We start from the raw sequence: 24584 nt of genomic DNA on the forward strand, positions 1-24584 counted from the left end.
AATTAAGACTCAATTATAAAATTAAAAATACTTGCCAATTATTATTGCTCATAGAAAACATTTACCATGAATTGCAACCAATCTAATACCACTTCTCTTAGTGGCTTCTAGAGTTTACTGATGAATTAATGAACTGAACTCTTAAAATATCTCTCAAAGAAGTAACTGAGCAGTACTTGGTTACTGAGACTCTTCCTAGATCACATAATTTAACTTCAGGAAGTGAAGGTAACACCCCTCATTACTCACTCTTTCCTTCCTAAATTATATTAACGGAAAAGCCTCGACTGCTTAACCAAAAAAATAATAGTGCTGATGGGAGGTACCCAAGGTGGGGTTTAGATTGGTGGGGAGGAATCCATCCTGTTTTTTTTTTAAGTAGGCCCCACACATACCCAGTGTGGAGCCCAACGCGGGGCTTGAACTCATGACCCTGAGATCAAGACCTGAGCTGAAATCAAGAGTTGGACTCTTAACCGACTGAGCCACCCAGGTGCCCCTCCATCCCATATTCTTTCACTCATTACCTATGAAGGATTCCAGCTTTATGGATACAGCTCACTGCTGAAACAATCTGAAATAGGTACCACACCACCATCTACAGAAAAAAAAATTATATTTGGACTGGAAACAAAAAAATTCCACTTAAATAAAGACACACACTAAAACAAACAAAACAAAGGAAGCTGCAACCAGAGGTTATGATTCAACATGACCTGACATCTCTTGCTTGGAGGTTGAGTAGGCAAAGAAAAGTGGTAGGGGTAAAAATAAAAAGCAGATCATCATAAAACAGTTCCAATGCCATTATAAAATATAATATGGTAAAGCAGAGTTGTGGAAAGAAATCCAAGAATGCAAAGGTATAGAAAACTGGGCATACCAGTCTGCAGTAATAGAACCGGGAAAGAAAGCCCATAGAGAATCATGATGTGGAGATAAAGCGTTTAGGAAGCAGCTATAGACAGCTTCCTTGTTAGAGGTTTCCTTTCTCAGGAATAGCAACCAGAACCTGGAAGGAGTCTGAACAAAAGGAAAAAAACACTCTTCATTGTTGGAAGAGTAAATACAGGCCTAGAATGCAAGAATCACAATACAATTCTAGCTTCCTTCCACAGAAGCATGAATTACCTCTTCCTCAAACAACTTGTCCTTCTGACGAAGGATTTTGTCATACAGGTTCCCTCCTGCAATTAAACAAGAGACAGGTGTGAACTGCTTCATAAAGATCAAAGCTTGGCACCTGTAGCTACTAGGGTTTTAACAGGTTTTAACTGCTTCTTCCCCAAAGGAATCCCCTTCTTCTCTCTTGGCTCTTTATAAAACTCTCCCCATCCTTCGAGGACTGTATCCAAAGTCGGCTTCAAAGATTCCCCTCCCTAACAAATGAGGCTCAATGCAAAAATGGGAAGTATGACATTTTCAGAAAAGAGAAGAATAAAGGCCATTCCTGTATTATCCCAATTAGCAAAATACCTTGAATGTCTTCAAAATCAGAAGATTTTCTTTTCTAGAACTCCTTTTAAAGGAATCTGCAATATTTTTGTAACAACACTCTGGTGTGACTATTAGAACATTTGGGCTATACCTATGATGCAATGTTTTGTACGTACAGGGGTATCTCATCGACAACTTCCTTTCTTTACTACTTCACACTGAAAAGGTTTCCCATAATTTAGGGGACACCCTAGACTGTTTCCAATCATTACTCCTTTTACTAACTCCTTTCTGCAGAATAAGTCTGAACGTGCTTCTCCCTTTCCTTTATCAAGTAACAGACTGCAAATGATCACCATTCATTTTACTTCTTACCTAAAACTGTAACTCACACCTTAGTTCTGGCTCAGTTTCACAGCTTCTTTTCCTCTGCAATTTAGTAACTCAGTGTTTCAACAAATTTACCATTTGTTCTAGTCCCTCCTAACCACAAAGGAAGTTAACTGCTTGAGGCTTCTGCTACTTCAGAAATCTCTAATATAATCTTGTACATTTAGGGTTGATCAGAACCAGCAACAATCATGGTACACAAAGAGACAAGACAGAAAGAAGTCTAAGAGCTTTCTCTTAGAGATTTAAGTGAAGGATATGCTGGAACTTCTTTAGCATGTAGCTTAAGAAAGGGCTTTGAGGGTTCTCCTATGTAATAAGGATAACAGCTAGTATAGTATGTATTAAAGATTTGCTACACACCAAGTACTATGCTAGGGGGTTTACATATTCATTTAATACAACAACCCTAGGAGACAGGTACTGTTATTAATAAACCCATATTAAGATGAGGAAGCTGAGGCACAGAGGTTTCTTGTGCAAAGTTACAGAGTTAAGAAGTAGTAGAGCTTGGGATATGGGTTTAGAGTATATTCCTAGCAACTGAGCTAATACTGCTATCTTACAAGCAAAATGGTCCAAAGAAATCAGAGACCAGATAAATTAAGGCCATGCTTTACTATGTGTCATTTTCATTCAGCTATGAATGAAAATTGAACCACTTTTTTGAACCACTTTTCAAATGGATAGTTTTGGCTGAGTCAATATAAGTATCACTTGTAAGATTTCATTAAATATTACATCAAGCAGTGCCAAGCCACACTGTCTCTAGCGCCTAATTAGATGTCTAACATTAATGCCTAACTAAAGTCAATTCATGTGAAAAAACTTTGAAAAGTGAATGTAAAATTCAACTGAAAAAATAATTTGAAGATGGAACTGTAAGCATTAAGAGAAAATTTGAGTATGCAGGGGAAAATCCCTCCCCTTATTTTGTAAATCACTTCAAAATTCTCCAAGAACTATTCTCTTAAACTATATGAACTATTCCTCTTAAACTCTAGAAATCCATTTAAAGTTTTTAATCAACGTATATGCCTCTTATTTTCTTCTCCCCTTCAAGGTAAGTATAAGCACAACAATGTCTTGCCAGACGAGGTCCCACTCAATTCTACCTTACCATTACAATATTCCAGCTCAATCAGCAGAGTGGTATTGTCCATGAAGTGATTGTAGTAGGCAATAATATTGTCATGCTGCAGCAGAGCCAGAATAACAATCTCATTCAAGGCATCACGACGTTCCTTCTCCGACAGTCGGGTCAAATCAACTTCCTTCCACACAACCAATGAGTCATCCTACAACACAGTAACAGAGGTATTGTGCTTTCCTCTAGCCTGGCAGAGAATGAATCCACACCTTGATCTGTAAGCCTAGAAAGAAAACTTCCTAGATGGGCAGAGACTGACTTCTTTTATTTTTTCCTTTAAAGAAAATGGGAACAGAATTTAAAGGTTCTTCATACAATTGAGCATTATAATTTACTACAGGACTCGGGAAAGTGAAGCACTAAGATCCTGTTACATTGTTGCTACAGTTAATTTACATGATGTCAATTCCAGGTAAAAATTCGAGCTAGAGGTAGCTCTCAAAAGATTCTATTGACAGACATCATGACAAAGGGCTAGTCATGATAAACATTGTAGTAGGGCTAGCATACTGGAGAACTGGAGAGAGTAGTTATCTAGAGCTGACCATAGTTTCTTATAAAATGGAAATATTAAACTTACCTCTAATTTTATAAATTTAGATTTCTCTAGTGATTTCTGTTTATGCTTTCTAGATAGGAGTAAGTCATGCCTAAGGGCTTAGAGTTCACTTCCCTCACCTGCCCTATTTTGCAACTCTGTATCTCCTGTAACTTTTACATGTCACGTGTTTTCCTCTATCCCAGACAATTTATCTGCAGCTCCCAATATTCACCCTCTTTTGTAACACCCAAATTCTTTACGGATACTGCTCTCCATCCAGCCCAGGAGCATCCCCACCTAAATCACTCTCCCTATCCTTTAGAATGATTCTGCCAGGCCTTTTAAAAACTTTTTTGGGGGGGGCGCCTGGGTGGCTCAGTTGGTTAAGCGACTGCCTTCGGCTCAGGTCATGATCCTGGAGTCCCTGGATCGAGTCCCGCATCGGGCTCCCTGCTCGGCAGGGAGTCTGCTTCTCCCTCTGACCCTCCCCGCCCTCATGTGCTCTCTCTCATTCTCTCTCTCTCAAATAAATAAATAAAATCTTAAAAAAAAAAAAACAAAAACTTTTTGGGGGGATATCCTGATAAACCTTCTACTGTGCATTTATTCAGTGCAACCATTCCTTCATTTTCAGAACTCATACACTGATATGATATTTGTGCATCCTTTCTCATTTATATACACATACAACTTAAATGCTATTTTCTTACCAACAGGGTTAACTTGTCTTCCCAGTGAAATATAACCTTCTGGAGGGAAAGGGCTGCTTCTAATCAAACCTTTGTAAATTCACAAACCTAATAAACATTTGGTGATATGAATAATGCTATGCCAATTTTGGGAAGTGTAATCAAATTTAACATAAACCAACCTCAGTAATCAAGTTCAACATGATGGAAAGGCATGGGCGAGGAGATGTGAACCTCTGTTCTAGCCCAAGATTTTCTTCTAATTTAAGTGTCAAGTGATTTAAATATACTGTCTTAGTTTCTTTAATTATAAAACAGAAATAGCAATGCTCATCTCCTCTTTTTCATACTATGAGTACAAATAAGAAAAACAGATACTAACAATAACCCTAAAATCATACGTTAATGTTGCCTTAAGATAAAAAACACTTGAAGATTTTTTCTTGCAACCCCCCCTCCTCCATCTTTTAGCCTTAGAAATATGCTGGCTTGGAACACACCCCAGAACTGCAGATGGATCACTTATGGATGAATCATCATCATCCAAAGTCTTCAAGTTTAAGACATTAGGGATCAAATCCAACTGATGGTTAGTTTTTGGAAGTAGAGTCACCACTACAGGGTTTCAGATCAGTATATGTTCTGAACTTGGGGGTCAGTGATCCACGAATCTCTCCAAAGGATCTGTATATATGCAATAGGGGATGGGGGAGGGAGGGATTACGTTTACATCAGGTTTTCAAAGGAGTCCTTCCTTGCCTCCCGCCAACCCAAGTTAAGAAACAGTGGCTTAGAATATATCAAAAAGGTATTTCCCATGCATAAACACTGCCGGATAAACACTGATGAAGAAAGCAACGACGACCCAATGATCTTCTAGAAAAATCTCCAATTAAGTAAGTGTTCATACCTGAATTTAAAGATAACGGCAAAGACTGCGGAGTTGCCACTGACATGGGAATTTTGAAGCTATGCCCCTCCTCTCCACCCCGACCTTGGAGAGCTATACACGAGAGGAAGGAAGTTTTGACAACACTTCACATTCGTATGCCACTTTAATTTACAGTTTGCAAAGTACCTTCGTTCGAGTCTCAAAATGAAACTTAAAAAATAAAGGTTACTTTTAGGGTAATTATCATTAACCCCAATTTACAGATGGGGAACCTAAAGCTCAGAGAAGGCTCAATGCCTTGCTCAGTTCCCCGGGTTCGACAGAAACGACCTGTCAGTAAAACCAGTGATCTAACAATTCCCAGGGCAGGTGAGCTGGAAGAATGGAGAAGACCCTGAGACATACACCCTGCGGCCACGCAAACCTAAGTGAGGACGAGGCGCAAGCCGCAGGCAAAGCCGGGACCGGGTCGGGTGGGAAGCGGGGCGGCGAAGGAGGGGCTGGGGCGGCCGGAGCCAGGGGCCGCTACCTCTGTGCGGCGGTACAGCGTGGCCTCCCCGAAGGCGCCGCGGCCCAGGATGCGGATGGGGATGTAGTGCAGCTCCTCCTGCTCCGCCGCGCCGCCGCCGGCTCGCTGCCCCGGGCCGGCGCTGGGCCCCGGGCCCGAGTCCCCGCCACCCCCGGACTCGCTCCCAAAGTCCGAGTTGATGGAATCGCAGTGTCGCTCGTACTCGCCCAGCACCGACATGATGGCGGCTGCGGGACCGGCCTGCGTGTCCCCAGCGGCGCTGGCCGCGCTACGACTCTCTCGCTTCAGACGCCGGCCCGCGGCTCCGACAGCTCCGCAACCCCGCGAGGCTCCATGGTGGCTCCTTCCCCCTGACCCGGAAACAGTTCCTGGTGCTTCCGGCCCGGCGGGCTTTCCTCCGCCTTCGCTGGCCCACTTGCTTGGTGTCGCGGCCCCGGCTTCCCTCCCTCCGGGCGGGCGGCGCTTCACGGTCGCTGGGGTGCACGGCGTGGAACCGAAGGCCTCTGGCCGCGGCAGGGGAGTCGCCGACCGGTCTGCAGACCCCATCCCCAATCCCTGGCCAGGTTCCAAACAGCTTCGAGGTCCAGAAGTCGCGCAGTCGCATCTTGGCGCCAGGCCTATCTAAAGGGCAGTGGTTCCACGTTGGACAGTGTTCTTTGTTTAGTGAGATATTGAAGGTACTGTAGTAAGCGGAAATATTTGCCTCCTGTCATCTTAGTCAGTGGGCCCAGTTATTGCTCCCAGAACCACCCTAGGTCCCTCTTCTATACAACTCCAAAAACAAAATATTTTAAGTCAATTCTCCTGACACTCTTTTTCCGGATTTGACATTTTCCTTTCGTGTATCTTTCCAAATCTTTGACCGTCTCATCTCAGGCAACATTCTTTGAGTACAAGTGCCAGTGTATTTGAGGGTGGGAAAGCTACAATAAGACTCTCCTTACCAGCAAGTCACTAAGAGAATTGTAATACAGTGAAAAAACATGTTCCATCAGCTACTGACCTTGGGCAACTTTACATCTCCAAGCTTCTTTTTAAATCTGTAAAGCTGTAGGAATATGACCAACATCACAGAGATTAACAGCTAACTTTTATTAAGTGTTATGTTCCTGACACTATGCTAAAGGTTTTCTTTCCTTGAGTCATCCCACTTAATCCTCCTATTATTCTCATTCTACAGAAGGAACTGAGATAACCCAGGTTAAGTAACCTGCTCAATGTTACACAGCTAGTAAGGGGAGCTGGGAGTCAAACCCAGTAATCTGGATCCACATCATTCAGAGAGCATGTTTTGGGACTAAGAGAAAGTCATGTAGCTGAAGGCCAGGGTGTATGTGGGGTAGAAGCAAGAGAAGACAGGGCCTCAACTGTTGTGTTTGGCTTTCCTGTGGGCAAAAAAAAAAAAAAAAATTATTCAAGATTTTTAAGCAGGCAAGTATATTATTAGTGACTGTATGTCCTAATTTGCTGGGGAAGTCCCAGTTCATGCCTTTCCCCCAGGCATAACTAACAGAGCTTTATTTTGCTCAAGTCCGGCTCAGACAATAAACAATACAGTCACTTTACATAAGACCAAAGTTGTATTTTACAAAGAACTCTGATAACAATGTGGAGGACAAAGACCAGAGGCAGGGAGACCAGTTAAGAGGCAATTTATATTCTAAGAAGAGAAGAGGCACTGAAGTATTTATCAGTGTGAGTAGAAAGGAAGTCCAGATTTGAGAAATCCATCTGAAGAACATTTTTTTTTTAACTTTTTAAAAGATTTTGTTTATTTATGGGGCGCCTGGGTGGCTCAGTCATTCAGCATCTGCCTTCGGCTTGGGTCCTGGGTCCTGATCCCGGGGTCCTGGGATCTAGCCCCACATCAGGCTCCCTGCTTGGCGGGAGGCCTTCTCCCTCTCCCGCGCCCCCTTGTGTTCCTGCTCTATCTCTCTGTGTCAAATAAATAAATAAAATCTTTAAAAAAAAGTTTTATTTATTTACCTGAAAGAGATAGGGGGAGAAAGCACGAGTGGGGTAGAGGGGAGAAGGAGAAGCAGTCTCCCTGCTGAGTAAGGAGCCTGATGCAGGGCTTGATTCCAGGACCCCAGGATCATGACCTGAGCCCAAGGCAGACGCTTAACGGACTGAGCCACCCAGGCACCCCCCATCTGAGGAACATTTAGAACTTTGTGATCAGTTGGGATGTGGTTGATGAGGTAAATGTGAGTCCAGGAGATTCACTTTGTGATTTTTAATGAGGTGGATAGTGATAGCAAGGAGAGGATAAAGACACCTGGTAGAATGGGTTAGGGGAGTTGTGAAGGATGAGTTCACACTCCTATGACCTCTCTACAGCTTGACCCTTGTAAAGTATGATATCCTACACTCTGCATAACATTCCACGTTGGCTCTGAATAGAAGAACACACGGGGACTTCTGTCTCCCTTGATCTGGATCTAATACTTCTATTAGTATACTAGCCTTTATAATGATGGTCTGCTTACACCATACTTGTACTTTACGAAGCCTCTTTTCCACATCCAAAGCAATCCAAAGTAACGCAGCTCTCCCACTAGATCACATCACTTCTTTGCAATGCTTATCTGTAAAATACTGATGTCTTGTTATGTTCTTTATTGACTATCTCCATTCATTAGAATGTAAACTTCACAAGAGCCTGGATTTTGTACTCATTTACAACTATGCATCAGTGCCTAGAAAAATACTCGATATTATAGGCTTAAAAATTATTTGATGAATAAACATCAGGTTATTACCACCTATATATAGAACATTGTTAAAACCTAAATGCGGGTGCCTGGGTGGCTCAGTTGGTTAAGCGACTGCCTTCAGCTCAGGTCATGATCCTGGAGTCCCAGGATCGAGTCCCGCATCGGGCTCCCTGCTCGGCAGGGAGTCTGCTTCTCCCTCTGACCCTCCCCCCTCTCATGCTTTCTCTCTTTCAAATAAATAAATAAAATCTTAAAAAAAAAAAAAAAAAAACCTAAATGCAAGCCCGATTGATAACTCATCATATTTTGTTGGTTTCATTCCAGTATGCCAGATTATACAGATATTTTTACATTTTTCAATTAATTCATTCAACAAACACTGAGTACCAACTTGTGCCAGGTGCTGAGTTACAGCAGAAAACAAAATAACGTGGTTCCTACTCTCATGGAGCTTACAGTCCATATAACAAATCAGTGCTATAGTAAGTATAAGCTTCTAGAAAAGTATTTAGGAGGGTCATCTTTCCAAGCCAACTTGCTGGGTTGGTGAAGTCTTCCTGGAGAAATAAGCAAAATGTTAAGTCAGTGATGGCTAACCAAAGTAGGAAGATCATTCTGGACAGAGGCCATTTCATCTACCTCCGCCTATTCATTACAAGGCACTTTGAGGATAGGTATTGCTTCTTATTTATCTGAGTCTTCTCCAGAGTTTAGCTCAGCATATTAAAAAGAATATATGTTCAATAAATGTGTTTTTTTTTTCAGTTAAAAGAATGGAAAAAATAATTAAATTCAAAAGTAAATAGGTTTCAGCCACAGCTTATTTTTTCTGGCATCTTTGCCATGAGGAATGATAGTTTTCTGTAGCTTGGTTAGCCTGGTATTATAAATTGTTTTAGTTATAATGCATAGATACAAGCTTAACAGACAAATGTCCTGTTCTCTCAGAGAATACAGAACAGAAACACTCATGCTCAGTTCATTATACTGGATATATATGAAACATCTGGCCTTTGAATATTCAAGTCCAGAAATACCGAACATTCTAAAGGTATAACTGATTTCAAAATGCCTTTGGACAAAAATGGGTATTTCCATGTTATATTTTAACAAGGAAATAGTTAGGATGCTATATAGCAGAAGTTCCCAGTTGTGAATGGCAGATCCCTGGGTCCACAGAGTCACTGTAAAGATTAAAAAATCTACCAAAGTACCAAGCAAAGTCTGTACCTTCACTTTCCAATATGGTAGCCTCTAGCTACATGCAGCTATTAAACACTTGTGGCTAGTCTGAATGGAGATGTGTTGTAGCTGTAAAATGCACACTGGACTTCGAAGACTTTATATGGGGGTAAAAAAGTAAAATATTCGTGGGGTGCCTGGGTGGCTCAGTCGGTTGGGTGTCTGACTTCAGCTGGGGTCATGGTCTCGGGGCCTGCTTCTCCCTCTGACCCTCCCACTGCTCGTGCTCTCTCTCGCTCTCTCTCTCATAAATAAAATCTTAAAAAAAAGTAAAATAGTCATTAATCATTTTTATATTGACTACATGTTGAAATACTATTTTGGATATGTAAGACTATTATTAAAACTAATTTCGCCTGTTTCTTTTTACTTTATTGTGGTACTAGAAAATTTAAAACTACACATGGGGTTTATGTTATGTGGGATACCACTACAGGAGACTGAATAATAATATGCAGAACACATACTACCATTTAACAAGTATATGATACTGTTGAGACTATTAAGTTCATTTAAAAGTTTTGCTGAATTCATTCATTGTTTATGTTCTCTAAAAGTAAATCATCAGTGAGAATTAAGACAATTAAAAAAAAATTTTTTTTAAAGATTTTATTTGACAGAGACACAGCGAGAGAGAGAACACAAGCAGGGGGAGTGGGAAAGGGAGAAGCAGGCTTCCCGCAGAGCAGGGAGCCCGATGCGGGGCTCGATCCCAGGACCCCGGGATCATGACCTGAGCCAAAGGCAGATGCCTAATGACTGAGCCACCCAGGCGCCCCAAGACATTTTTGATATTAAATAGTTATACTCAATTTGTGAATCTCTACTTTATAGACTTTATAGATTCACCAACAAATTTTGTTTTTGGGGGGAATGGGGGTTGAGGATAAATAAGATGCCAGCCTGTGAATGTGCAAAGCACTTCAGGTTGACTCTTGGAAAGGAGCTTTATGAAAAATATTCAACTGTAAGTAAAAGGAAGGAGAAAATGGCCCTAACCTGCTGGGTTGGGTTTTAAAGATTTTATTTATTTTTCAACAGAGAGAGAGAGACAGTGAGAGAGGGAACACAAGCAGGGGGAGTGGGAGAGGGAGAAGCAAGCTTCCTGCTGAGCAGGGAGCCCGATGTGGGACTTGATCCCAGGACTCTGGGATCATGACCTGAGCTGAAGGCAGACGCTTAACGACTGAGCCACCCAGGTGCCCATGGGTTGGGTTTTATATAGATGTGATGGGCAAAAAAACAAGTCCTGAGAGGTTGTGAATTGGGAGGGGAATTTTAAGAATGGAGGGTAAGGGAGAGGACACTCTAAGACTAATTCCAATAGCAGTTTCCAAAAGAAGCTACAGAAAATGCTTGGCTTACATAACCCTATTTTGCCTTTCTGAAGATGTTAATTATTATGATTATGTTTATATACACATATTATATAGCTTACATACTTACAAAATATAATAAAATTGTATTAGCTCAAATAAACTTTATCCATCTGTAGTAAATTACATACAACCTTTTCTCTAATTTATCATGGATAATTTGCCATACTTTAAAACTGAAGAATATGGAAGAATTATTGCCAATTCAGACAAAGAGATACTCAAGAGGAACAGAAAAATACACCTAAAATGGTTTCTGCTAGCATTTATTTGAGAAAATTTACACAAAAATCCCCAGTCCAACATTTACAAGTGAATCTGTAGAAATCCCACATGCCTCTTTCCATTAAACAAACAGGAAAATGGCTTATGACAGGAGTTTATGATGATGATATAACAGCACTTAAACTGTATCATTCCTATCTATATTATATAGACTGTTGAAAAGGCTCAAAATGGAGGAAAGCAGATAAAATCCCCATTTTTAAAGCTGATTTACTCTTGCACTAGCCTTCTATCAAAGACAAATAATTTTTACTTTTTCGATAAAATCAAGGTGTAATTATCAATGAACTTTAAACTGAAAGCACAAATGTCTGAGTTGGTATTTTCGGCATGAAAGTAAAAGGGAAGGACATGAAAAAAATCCCAGTTTCACAAAGTCACATTCAGGAACAAAAACATCAGTAAAATAAAATATTCTCCTCTCCTATCTTCTTCTTTGCCATTTTGTCAAAACAGAAGAATATAACCAAGTTAAGAACTGTCATTGCTTCTGAAAAAGGGGAAAGGCACCAGTCAGAAATATGAAAGTTTCTTATTAGGCTAATGGTACAGAACAACATTTGACCTTTAGATCCCTAAAAATGGATCTGACCCACAAATTTGGTTATTCTCTTTCCTACTGGGATATATCCTCCATCATCTACTATATGTAATACCACAGGTGGACTTTCTCAACATCCACTGTCCTTATGCTGAGGATTTGGTCGCCAGTCTCAGAAGCCGTACCTATCAATTCCTACCAGCAGATGGCAATGTTGCACAAATTAATGAAAGAACCACTCTGCCAGGCCGGAGGAATTCACACAAGGGGGGGGGGGCGGGGTTTGGGGTTCAGAGTAGCTGGAACATTAACAGAACAGCCTGAGATTTTAACAACATAACTCACTCCCTCTTCTACTTTTGTACCTTACCCTGGTCATCACAGCAGTGTTCTCTGTTAATTCTAATACATCTGCTTCTTAACTGCAAGCTATATGCCCTAAGTCCTGTAATTCTTGCCACTGCACTTAGACAAAGCCCTGTAACAGTCAGCAGGGGTTAAAAGAGATTACAGAAAGGACAGACTCCTATCCACTTTCCTGGGCGAAATGGAGTAATTTTCAAGTGACAGTATTTTTCCTGTTCACAAACATGGTCATTTGTATCCATACCTTTGCTTACTTAATGGCCTTTAGGCACCTTATATTCCCACAGCAATTCTTGGCTTTGCTTTTGCAACATTCATTTTCAAGTATTTACTCTATTCATAATCCTCCCAGATGTGTTTTTTTTTATACCCCATGTCTTAATTTGCTAGATGGAACACATAAAGGACAGGAATTAAGTCGGTGACTGGCCACATAAGAAGAGTTGGTAAATTTTACCTGTATTTTCCTTGCTAGAAGTTATATTAAAAATTCAAGCAACCACATATCTGACAAAGGACTTGCATCTAGGATATATAAGGAACTCTCGAAACTTAGTAGAAAAAACAAGCTAATTAGAAAGTGGGCAAAAAGGAGAGGAATAGATACTTCATTGAGGAAGATATATAGATGATAAATAAGCACACGAAAAGATGTTCAGCATCATTTGCCATTAGGAAAATGCAAATTAAAACCATAATGAGGCATTACTAGACACACCTATGAGAATGACTAAAATAAAAAATAAAAACAATAGCAGATACTGGTGAGGATTCCGAGAAATTGGATTGGTCACACGTTGCTGGTGGGAAGGTAAAATGGCAGTCACTCCGGGAAAAGAGTAGGACGGTTTCTTAGAAAAATAAACACGTGCTTACCATACAACCCAGCAATTGCCCTCTTGGGCATTTATCCCAGAGAAATGAGAATTTATGTTCACATAAAAACCTGTACATCAGTGTTCACAGCAGCTTTAGTAGAAATGGCCAAAAACTGACAATGACGCCAATGTCCCTCAATGGGGAATGGTTAAACAAACTGTGATACATCCATACCATGAAATACTACTGAGCAATAAAAAGAAGCAAGCCATTGATAACATGTAACAACATGGATGGATTTCGAGGGAATTATGCTGAGTTTTGAAAGCCAATCTCAAAAAAGGTTATGTACATACTATATGATTCCATTTATAAAACATTCTTGAAATGACAAAAGTAGAGATGGAGAACAGATTAGTGGTTGCCAGAAATTGGGACTTTGGGGAAAAGAAGGGAGGTGGCTGTGGTTATAAAAAGGTAGTAGTACAGGGATACGAGAATAGAGACTGTTCTGCATCTTGCGGTGGTGATCACACAAATCTACACCTGATAAAACTGCATAGAACTAAACACACATAAATACACAAAAGAGGTTCAGGCAGCTGAGCACAAATATTTTAATTCTCTAAAATGAAGTCCTCTTTAAGAGTTATATACAGTTCAATGCTCATTTCTATGAGGTGTCCCATCTATCACCCTTTGAAGAGACATAAATTTATGAAAGGATATTACCAGAAGCTACCTAAACATTTCAGCTAAGGGTCAAGAGAAAGTGAAGTGTGTTTTCACAAAGAAATCCAAAGAGGACAATCAGAATGAAACAAGTTCAACATGGTCATACAAACCTTGGTAAAGGAACTAAAGTGGAAGCCCAAGCTGGTGAGCTAGTAGGAAAAGGAAAGAAAACATGGTTCAAACAGATCACAGGAGGAAACCCAGTACAAATGCTGACTTTGGCATTATCTAGGTAACCCCTATTTTTTGTCATAGGTGACTCTAATAATAGTCCTATAGTTGCAAAACCAGTCCAAATGCTACCAAGTTAAAAAGAAGTCCCTCATTGACTTGTTGGGTGTAGGTGGTAACCCCTGTCCTCCCACACCAAAAGAGATCAGTTCTGGCAAGAAAGCTTCAATGTGCCTTGATGGTGCTGTTAGTAGGATGCCTTAGGTCAGACATGTCCCAGTGATGTTCAGCTGGCTGAGATACAAGGTGGGAGGAGACTGGGCCTTATTACTCAATCAACTTCTTGGCCTTGAAGAAGCGACGCAGGTAGAAGACCTGCCAGGTGGCTAGTCCAATGAGGCAGAACATTGAAAAGATGCTGAAGTACAGGACCCGAGTGTTTGTTGACTCTAAAAAAACAAAAGTGTTATAAGACAATGAAATGAGGCTCAGCGGGCTATACAGTGGCCGGGGGGAAAGGCAATTAATAAACTTCACTCAGTCCCTAGGCCTGACAATAGGATTTTGGATTGTTTTTTCTTAAAAGTTCACTGTTCTATATATAAATGTTACAAATTACAAAGATTAGTACTATCAGTTTGATACACAATAAGCTGAGAATATAGTCAACTGCCTATCACAGAAATTTCTATTCCCTTGAACATCTAACAAAGCTCATTTACCTGGAGAAACAACAACACTGAAGTAAGTGATCATCCCATCATCCCATTCCACTATCCCCATTTGGCAAAACTGAGAAAAGAGCTCTGTCTCCTTTATGAAGAAACAAGAGCTGCCTTCCCCTCACCATTGGTATCTCGCATCTCCTCCTCTCGCTTCTTCATGTAGGCAAAATCATTAACGATGGATTCTGAAAGGTCTTCTAAGCGTCGGAGCTCCACCTCTAAAGGTTTGAGCTTCTCAACCTTGGCAATCTGGAAAAGAAAGGAATTATGAACCTACTCCTTGAAAAAACTGCTCTGGTCTAGAACACAAGGCAACAGATGAGTCTTTTAAAAGTTTCACCAAACCCGAAGCACCTGACTGGCTCAGTTGATAGAGCATGTGACTCTTTATCTCAGGGTTGCAGGTTTGGGCCCCACGTTGGGTGTAGAGATTACCTAAAAATAAAATCTTAAAAAAAAAAAGTTTCACCAAACTTAAAACCTCTTCTGTTATCACTCTAACATATTCTAAAATCTGGGCTTCTGCCCTTCCCCACAAACTGTTCATGTGTTTCCATCTCAGAATTTTTTGATACTTTGATTAAAACCTCCTTGGAAGTACTGTAATATAGTAGGCTATAAAGTAAAATATGTTATTTTCCTAAGATTTCTAATTTGATTTGATTTATTATTATTATTTTTAAAGATTTTATTTATTTGACAGAGAGAGAGAAAGAGAGATAGCAAGAGCAGGAACACAAGCAGGGGGAGTGTGAGAGGGAGAAGCAGGCCTCCAGTGGAGCAGGGAGCCCGATGTGGGGCTTGATCCCAGGACCCTGGGATCATGATCTGAGCCGAAGGCAGACGCTTAACGACTGAGCCACCCAGGCGCCCCTAGGTTTCTGATTTTAATAAAGCACTTTACTTTGCCCTTCTACTCATGTCCAAGAAAGAAACAATATTATCAGCATAATAAGCGTTAGAGTCATAGTCAGATGTGATTTTAAAAGAAAACCCTCTAAATTCCCAATAGACAATGCATAGGAATGAGGGAGTATGTATGACTGTAACATTAAGATAATAACTCAAACTATAAAATTAGAGAATTCTGCTTTGCTCCTTTAAATCCCACAACAGCTTTAGGGTTTATATCAGAGCTCCAGAGCCCAGATGAAGCCTAGCTTTGCTAAAAACAAAACAAAACAAAAAAAACCACTGCATTTTTTGTTTTTAGAATTACATAGCCAGTTACCAAAAGAAATCTTCGAGGACTTCCTTGTATGCTAAGGAATGAAGGATGTGAGAAAGAAATGACCTGTTTTCCTTTCTCAACCCAGACCACTGTGAAACCTCCAAGAGTGTCTAGTAACTAAAGGCAGATATGACAAAAGCAAAGATTTCATTAGCCTGTTTTTGTTTTTTTCCTATCAATCTTATATTATGATTTACTTTTAAAATGAGGATATACCACCAGAGTTTTCTAGATCTTAAAACTCATATACCAGTTGCTCTTAAATCTTTCCTTAAGAATTCATCAAAAATTCTTTTTCTAAGGAGCGCCTGGTGGCTCAGTCGGTTACACATCTGCCTTCGGCTCAGGTCATGATCCTGGGGTCCTAGGATCAAGCCCCGCATTGGGCTCCCTGCTCAGTGGGGATCCTACTTCTCCCTTTCCCTCTGTCCCCCTGCTCATGCTATCTCAAATAAATAAAATCTTAAAAAAAAATTCTTTTTCAATAACTACCTCTTTACTCTCTATTTATTGTATGTTCTCTATAGAACGCCCTTTTTCTTCTCTTTTGTCCAATTCACCTTCTTTGTTCTTTTTCAGCTAATGTTAACAGCAGTTAACGTGGGATGAACAGGAAGAGTTTAAGAGTGTTCTTATGTTCTTTGCTCATCTATATTCCTCACTGAACATGTGAAATTATTTAAAATAAAAGTTATTTGGGGTGCCTGGGTGGCTCAAATGGTTAAGCATCTGCCTTCGGCTCAGGTCGTGATCTCCAGATCCTGGGATCGAGCCCCACGTCAGGCTCCCAGCTCAGCGGGGAGCCTGCTTGTCCCTCTCCCTCTACCTCTCCCCCTGCTTGTGCTCTCTCTGCCTCTCTCTCTCTCAAATGAATAAATAAAATCTTAAAAAAATAAATAAAAAAATAAAAGTTACTTAAAATAAAGCTAGAAATTGCTGTTAGGATGGGGATATAAAAAGTAAGTTTATATTTAAATAAGGTACATAAAATGTGATGAATTTGCAATGATCCACCTAAGTTTTCTTTCACTGGATGTATATTTTCTTTTTTTTTTTTTTTTTTTTTTAAAGATTTTATTTATTTATTTGAGAGAGAGAGAATGAGAGAGAGAGCACATGAGAGGGGGGAGGGTCAGAGGGAGGAGCAGACTCCCTGCAGAGCAGGGAGCCCGATGCGGGACTCGATCCCGGGACTCCAGGATCATGACCTGAGCCGAAGGCAGTCGCTTAACCAACTGAGCCACCCAGGCGCCCTGGATGTATATTTTCTTACATTTGTAAAATGTTGGCTAAAGTTAATGGCATGACTGACAGCTACAAACAGAATGAAGCTAACTGACTGTAACATTTAACTAATGGTTAGTTAATGCATTTAGCTAACTCTCCTAGCTTAATGCCCAAATGCCAGATTTTGCCATTACTCTAGACTATATACCTGTTGGTTGATTTCGTATAGAGCCACAGAGCAAAGAAATTCCCCAGGGAAAAGATATCAATACAAGACATATATAATAAGCTCAACTTTAGTCTGTTTAACATTTTCCCTCCTGGTTTATACTTTCATCTCCGAAGCTTCCTGAATGAGATAGTATAAAAGCAATGGCATGAAACTTCTTTAGCGATAAATGATTTAAGGCTCTCTATAAATAGAAACTTGCAAAAAAACCTGGAAGTGAAACTATGGCCATGCCCCTGCCAGCTGAAAAAATATATATTTTTTAAGATTTTATTTGACTGAGAGAAAGAAAGAGAGAGCAAGCACAAGCAGGGTGAGCCACAGAGGGAGAGGGAGAGGGAGAAGCTGGCATCCCGCTGAGCAGGGAGCCTTACTCGGGGCTCGATCCCAGAACCCTGGGATCATGACCTGAGCCGAAGGCAGAATCTTAACCAACTGAGCTACCCAGGTGCCCCTGAAAATATTCTTTTAAAAAATTACTTTGAAGACTACTTCTAACCCTCCCCATCTTTTTTGTTAAATGACAACAGGCCAAATGCCTAAAACCTGAAAAGCCCTAAAACCTGAAAAACCAAAGAAATTTACTATTGAGGATGGCCTTATACATGCTTGGGGGAGGGTTGTTGGTAATAGCAAATATAAGGCTCAAAAATTAGGGAGGAGTTCAACCGAGGAAGAGGATGAAGAAGGCAGTATAATGAATTAGACCTATCAGTATATATCCATAATGTGTATGTATTTTATACCTTATAATCTTACTTAATCCTCATAACCCTATATAAGGTGAATATTATTATCCCTAAATTTTTCAGATCAGGAAATTAAGATTCAAAGTGTTAAATAACCCTTGCCCAAGTTCTGAGCTTGGTGGATCGGAGATTGGAATCCAAGTCTGAGTTTATATTTTATTCTGAAGGTACTAAAACGTTGATGAAGGAAACTAGTAGACTACACTATTTTTTTTCTGGATCAAAGGTGAAATGATCAAGCTATATTAGGCCACAAGGATCTGGATAAGTCGTCCAGTTTATTAGTCAAACTTCCCTGGTTTCATACTGCTATTATTCTAATTTTTACAGACTAACAGAGTAAAAATTTTAAGGAAATTATCATCACTATTCTCAGGAAGACCCTCTTCGCTTGCCCAGGACTAAGTATTCAATGAGTTTATCACCAAGACTTTTATCATAGTCAGTACAAAAAGATAACAAGAACAACTGTATCAAAATCCCCACTGACTGTTGTTCTGCTCTTCTGAACGTCTGATTTAGTGTTCACAATGTCTGTAAGAATGTGAAATTAGGGGTGCCTGGGTGGTTCAGTCGTCAGGCGTCTGCCTTCGGCTCAGGTCATGTTCCCAGGGTCCTGGGATTGAGCCCCGCATCGGGCTGCCTGCTCCGCAGGAAGCCTGCTTCTCCCTCTCCCACTCCCCCTTCTTGTGTTCTCTCTCTCACTGTGTCTCTGTCAAATAAACAAACAAAATCTTAAAAAAAAATGGGAAATTATAAATGTTTCAGGATGGCAGGCCATTATTCCAGTCTACTTCTCTCTTCTCAGGCTGGAAGGATGACATGTATTTTGCCAACAGCTCGATAAAAGCAAAGCCTACTTGACAATGTTATGTACCATAGGTTCTCCACTAGAGGGTAGTATTCCCCCTGTAAGCTGCATTTTAGCCATCAATAAAGACTATTAGAGCTACAAGGGACTTCATTTTACAAATGAAACTGAAGATTCCATAGTTCTCAAGTCCTTTGGGTGGAAGACCAGGACTAGCAGAACCATGGTCTCTTGAATCCCTACCCAAGGTCACCAAAGCATTTATTCAGCATCAGAACTGCAAAGCTCTGCCGCTGTAAAATGCAAGCAAAACCGTACCTTTGACTTCCAAAAGTATATTCACTCAGTGTATCCAACCCCTACCTATCTTTCAAGCCTTAACCATGAAGCTTTCTTTAACAACTTCTGTTCACACCGACTCCCTCTTTCCTCCAGTCCTACAGCACTTAGACTGTGCCACATAATTAACAATCATACATTGTCATATTCACATTGTTTTGATTTTTATCCTTTTTCCCCACACTAGTTTGGCCCTTGAACTCAAAGAAATTAATACAATGTAAACTTCGTATAGCATGCCCATTCAATGCCTTCTTCAGAGGAGCCAACTTTCTCATATGAGATAATAAGTGTTGTTGGTCCCCTAAAGCAAGGCTTCCTTAGAGCACTCTGTATCTATTTTCACCCACTGCCCAGGAGAAAGTCCTCCCTACCACACTATCACTCTCATCTGTGGTGGAAGGGACTGCTTGGAAAAGTTACAAGTCAGAAAGCCTTTCCCTGCACATGTACACCTCAAAAAAACTGTGAAATTACCCTTCTTAAGCCATATCCAAATCTTCCGCCCCCTAGTGATGATTTAAACCTAGAATTCAGAGTCATATGGAACTGCACCTAGGAAAGGTTTTAACTCTGAAAAACTGCTTCTTAAAACATACATGTGAAACCGACCTCTAGAGAATCGCTAGATTGTTTTCCTTGGTGGAGCACTGAGACTTAAGAGAAGCTGCTTGTGGTAAGCCAAATTCAGTCAAATTGCTGTTACCTCCACACTCCCCACCATAGCCCCCCAAATTTTAGAAGCACAGCAGTAGCAGTGGAGATCGTCTAGTCTACACAATCAAGATAAAGAAGGCAGACCTATAGCCAAGGACAAGTTTACTTGTGTGGGGACGTATGTGAATCACAAGCCTCTTCACAGAAGCTCAAAAGGTCAAGAATGTACCAAAATAAGGCCAGATAATATTGCCAATCTTAGGGGCTATATGAAATTTAGCATGATTCTATTTATTCTGTCATAGTCAGTTTCCAGAAAGGGTAGGAGAAGGAAGCCAAAATCTACTGAACTAACCAACAATGTGTCAGGTGCCTTGCCCGTTATTTCACTTTACTCATGTTGAGAAAGGATTTTGGATCTAGTATGCAGAACCAGAGTTCCTCCTTCCTGAGGGCATTCAAAAAAGTAGAACTTTTGGAAAGTCTTAAGCTGTTGTTCCAAAAAGGGCAACTGTGTTTCTGGTATACATGCTGATAGCAAATGACATACTAATAGAACCCACAGGCACAACAGGATTTTAGTTGTACTGAAAATGCTGACATCCACATCAAGAAGGGACATATACAGCCCCAGAGTTTGAGGATGTGTCAGATAGCTCCTTCTTCGTGGGACAGTTACTGCCTTCATTTCCACAACTGCAGGATTAGACAATTAATCCTCACAAGCAGCTGCTCTGGTACCACAGACCACAAAAAAGATGCCGCCCCCCCCCCCCACCATGGGCAAAAGACAGTGGTGAAAGGTCCTTAAAATTCAACACAGGGGATCAAAAGTGCTTTATTTCTGAGGACATAAGCATTCCGAACTCTTTAAAGAATTCAAACTACAAGACTCTATGCTTCTTTACAATAGGACAACCATTCTAGCTTCTAAATATCATCTTACATTTGTATTGTTTACATAGCAATTCCACATGCACTAATTAAGTAAATCCTCTCTAACAATTTAGTAGGCATTGTAGTACTCTGCCCAGCTACTGAAATACTGACTACTATTCAATTTTACAAAACCACAAGGGATTTCAGAATCATGAAGCCCACAACTGTGAGGAAGATACTTTGTATATGAAAAAACTTGAAGAAAATGTGCCACCTCCCCAAAGCCAAATGCTGATACCAATAGGCCCAAATCCTCTGGAGATAAAAGCTCTCTATTACCTCAAGGGCCTGAAATTAAATGCCTCAAAACCTCTACATATGCTCAGTGCTCGCTGGTAATTAACCAGAGAACAAGTGCTTCTATTATTCATGTTCTTGTCACAGGCATTTGCTGAGAGACAAGTAACAGCTATTTCTAAGCAAGATTCAAGGGAGCCTAGCCATTGACTGAGGAAACGGGCTGCCTTTGGCCTGTGTCGAAACCACTTCTCCTCTGTCTCAGTTTGCTCTGCCTTTTTTGGGGGGCGGTGGTGGGGTTGGTGGTAAGATCACCAAAGAGAGTAGTAGCAGGAGTTACTTGGTTAAGAAACAGAATTTAGAGCTGTGTTGTAACCATGTGCGTAACGACATGCTTAGGACGTGCCAGACTTCCAAAGCAGGAAGCAGGCAAAGGAAGTGCTGTGGTTTCCTTCTGCTAGGGATTCCCCTCGTGGGTTAAGCAAAAGGTCAGGAAAGATAAAGGCCCTTCCCCAATGTCAACAAAGTCCAAGGATGGTAGAAATTCCAGGAGGAATAGGAGTTCTAACATGCTCTGTGACAGAGATGTCCACATCATTTTCTATATAAATTCACAATAATGCCCTCTGTTTTAGAGGGAAAAATTATGTCTAATGTCTAATCAAATGCCTTATTATTTAATAAATGGCAGCCATCGTATCAGGAGGAAAGAGTTACAACAGGTAAAATTTCTATTGTAACAATGCATGCTGGCTTCGAGAGTGGTCTCAAGTTGAGGATACTGCAGCAGTCATCGAAAACTGAAAATCACCTTACCTATTTTCCTACCTCAGAATAACTGCAATGTTTTTCTCTTTTATACCTTAAAATAGCATTTTAACATACATTACCTTATATAAATATAATTAAGATTCTCCTCAACCATCAAAGCTTAAAAGGATTATTTCAATTTACTCTTCAGTTCATCAAGTAAAGAGGCTCTCTTGCTTTCTTTTAAAAACCAGCTTAGACACAGAAACAAGCAATTCAAAGTCTCTACCAGGAACTGTCTTCCATTCACTACCTCTACCATATCCCTCGCTCTTGTTGATCACCTACAAATAACTCAGTCTGGTGTTATTCTATTGGATATCTGAACTAAGAAACAGAGGAAAGACTTAAAGAGCTGCAATTGTTGTATGACTACTTCCTGTTGCAGAATTAGCCGGTCACTTCCAATCTTCTTCCATTTTAGGACATTTCCTTCCCAGGTCCTGACCAAAGACGGAGCAACTTTCTGTGGGTCCATCAGTCCTAGAAAATTCTCTTAAATCACTTAAATCAACTTTCCTTTATTTTGTTTACATTATTTTTTTTTTTTTTTTAAGATTTTATTTATTTGACAGAGAGAGACACAGTGAGAGAGGGAACACAAGGAGGGGGAGTGGGAGGGGGAGTGCGAGAGGGAGAAACAGGCTTCCTGCCAGGCAGGCAGCCTGATGTGGGACTCGATCCCAGGACCCTGGGGATCATGACCTGAGCCGAAGGCAGACACTTAAGGACTGAGCCACCCAGGCGCCCTTGTTTACATTCTCTAAAAACCATTTACATTTCCTGTCCCCCACCTCTTCTTCATACCTTCAGGTACTGTTGTAAGAAGACTCTGATCTGGGTAAAAATACTCTTACCTTTCTGTAAAGATCAATCCTCCAGTCTTGAATAGTTCTTGTGGTTTTGGGTTTTTTTGTTTTTGTTTTTGTAAGATTTTATTTATTCGAAAGAGAGAGAGAGAAAGTGCACATACAAGCAGGGGGGAGGAGGAGGAAGAGAGGGAGAAGCAGACTCCCCACTGAGCAGGAAGCCCAACATGGGGCTCGATCCCAGGACCCTGAGATCATGACCTGAGTCGAAGGCAGACGCTTAACCAACTGAGCCACCCAGGTGTCCCTACACACTAACATGTCTGTGGGATAGCTGGTTCAGTCATTTGGCCGAAGGCACAGCCAGAATTATCGTTCAAGACTGTTAACACAACTTTTTGTATCAGTAAGATTGTAGCTGGTTGTCACATGACTGCTGAGAAAACAAAAGCCTTCTGGACAAAGCATAGCCAGTTGGCCTGCCTAGGTCACAGAAACCTCCTCGCACAGCACACTACCAGCCGTTACAGCAGGACATACCTCTTCGTAATTTTTCGCCTCCACTCCGTGCTTCATGTCTAGAATCACGAGTTGATCAGGTATCCGCCCTGTTCCTGAGAAAGAAATCAAAAGATTCATTGTGCAGAATATTTAAAATTCCGGGAAATCACCCACCCACCCTCCCTCTCTCTAACCCCTACCCTCTCAATAGAGGGAAACAGCCACAACTCCTCCCCCTACTCAGCTGCAGAAAATTCCTGGCTCTGGCTAAAATCACAAGCATTCCAGACAAAGCCTCTATCTGTGTGGGGTGCCGGAAAGCAACGAGAGCATGCTGCTGGCAAACATCTCTGAGCAGGCAGGACACAAGACACTGCAGCTGGTACTACACAGGGACAGAACAGCAGAAGAGACAACATACAGGCTTACTGGATTAGGAAATAACACTCAAGTCAACACAGTATAAAACTGAGTGGCATATAGACCAATAGGTAGTGGGCACCAACTAAGATCGAAAAGGTACATTTCCACATCTGAAAAGGGTGCCCTGTCAAATTTTGAAGAAAAAAAAAAAAAAAAAAAGGATTATTGGGTATATGCTAAGCTTGGATTTACTTAATATAAACATGAGTACTGAAAACAACACAGGATTTAGCTAATATTCCACTTTAATTCAAACATTTTGGTCAATGTAAGGCCATTTCAGTAGGTTAATACAATGTTATAGGACCCACAAAACACTTAAAAGAAAAGAAAGAAAAACACTTGTAAAGAAGAGTACAGTTTTCAGGGATGCTACTTAGAAAGAGAAATGCCTATTTGGGATAGTAGGGCCAACAGAGCTAGCCTTATATCAGAAAAGGTAAACTGATTCAGCTTGATCAAAAAAGAATTTAACCTTAAATCATCAAGGAGGAGAGAGAGAAAGACTCAGGAATCCCAGAAAATTGCTCAGCCCCAATCCCCTGGAATTTACCTAATTATTTATGAAATAAAAAACTGCCTGCATGGGGGACGCCTGAGTGGCTCAGTCGGTTAAGTGTCTGCCTTCGGCTCAGGTCGTGATCTCAGGGTCCTGAGATCGAGTCCCACATGAGGCTCCTTGCTCAGTGGGGAGCCTGCTGCTTCTCCCTCTGCCTGCCACTCCCCATGCTTCTGCTCTCTCTCTCTCTCTCTCTGACAAATAAACAAACACACAAACTGCCTGCATGGAATTAGGATTTTAAGGAAACCGTGCCACTTAAGCCTTGGAGTTCTTCAAAGTACAAGCCAGAGAGAATGGTACTACACTCCCCGCTGCCTGAACACTGGAGGTTTCTGAAATGGACTGAAGTCAATTCAATAACTACTCAGTGAGAACTCACTAGGTGACTGAATTACAATCTCTGCCTTCAAATAATTCAGTAGGATCTAAGACAAACATTCGTAACAGCTACGATG

At 40.8% G+C, this 24584-nt stretch overlaps 2 protein-coding genes across 2 annotated transcripts in view; both read right to left on the bottom strand.

Annotated features, from left to right (window-relative positions):
- Positions 1-6055, bottom strand: part of NEK9 (NIMA related kinase 9) — a 36729-nt gene extending 30674 nt beyond the window's left edge. The window contains exons 1-4 of the mRNA XM_078053975.1: positions 5629-6055; positions 2948-3125; positions 1132-1187; positions 528-598 (exon numbers count right to left, since the gene is read on the bottom strand). Coding sequence (XP_077910101.1) covers positions 528-598; positions 1132-1187; positions 2948-3125; positions 5629-5847 — 524 coding nt within the window. The 5' untranslated portion in view covers positions 5848-6055. The remainder of the gene's footprint in view (positions 1-527; positions 599-1131; positions 1188-2947; positions 3126-5628) is intronic.
- Positions 6056-11213: 5158 nt separating this feature from the next.
- Positions 11214-24584, bottom strand: part of TMED10 (transmembrane p24 trafficking protein 10) — a 36505-nt gene continuing 23134 nt past the window's right edge. The window contains exons 3-5 of the mRNA XM_036072785.2: positions 23184-23257; positions 14728-14854; positions 11214-14329 (exon numbers count right to left, since the gene is read on the bottom strand). Of these exons, the coding sequence (XP_035928678.1) occupies positions 14208-14329; positions 14728-14854; positions 23184-23257 (323 nt within the window). The 3' untranslated portion in view covers positions 11214-14207. The remainder of the gene's footprint in view (positions 14330-14727; positions 14855-23183; positions 23258-24584) is intronic.

This window comes from Halichoerus grypus, chromosome 8 (assembly GCF_964656455.1).
Source record: "Halichoerus grypus chromosome 8, mHalGry1.hap1.1, whole genome shotgun sequence".
In the NCBI taxonomy this organism is placed as follows: Eukaryota; Metazoa; Chordata; class Mammalia; order Carnivora; family Phocidae; genus Halichoerus; species Halichoerus grypus.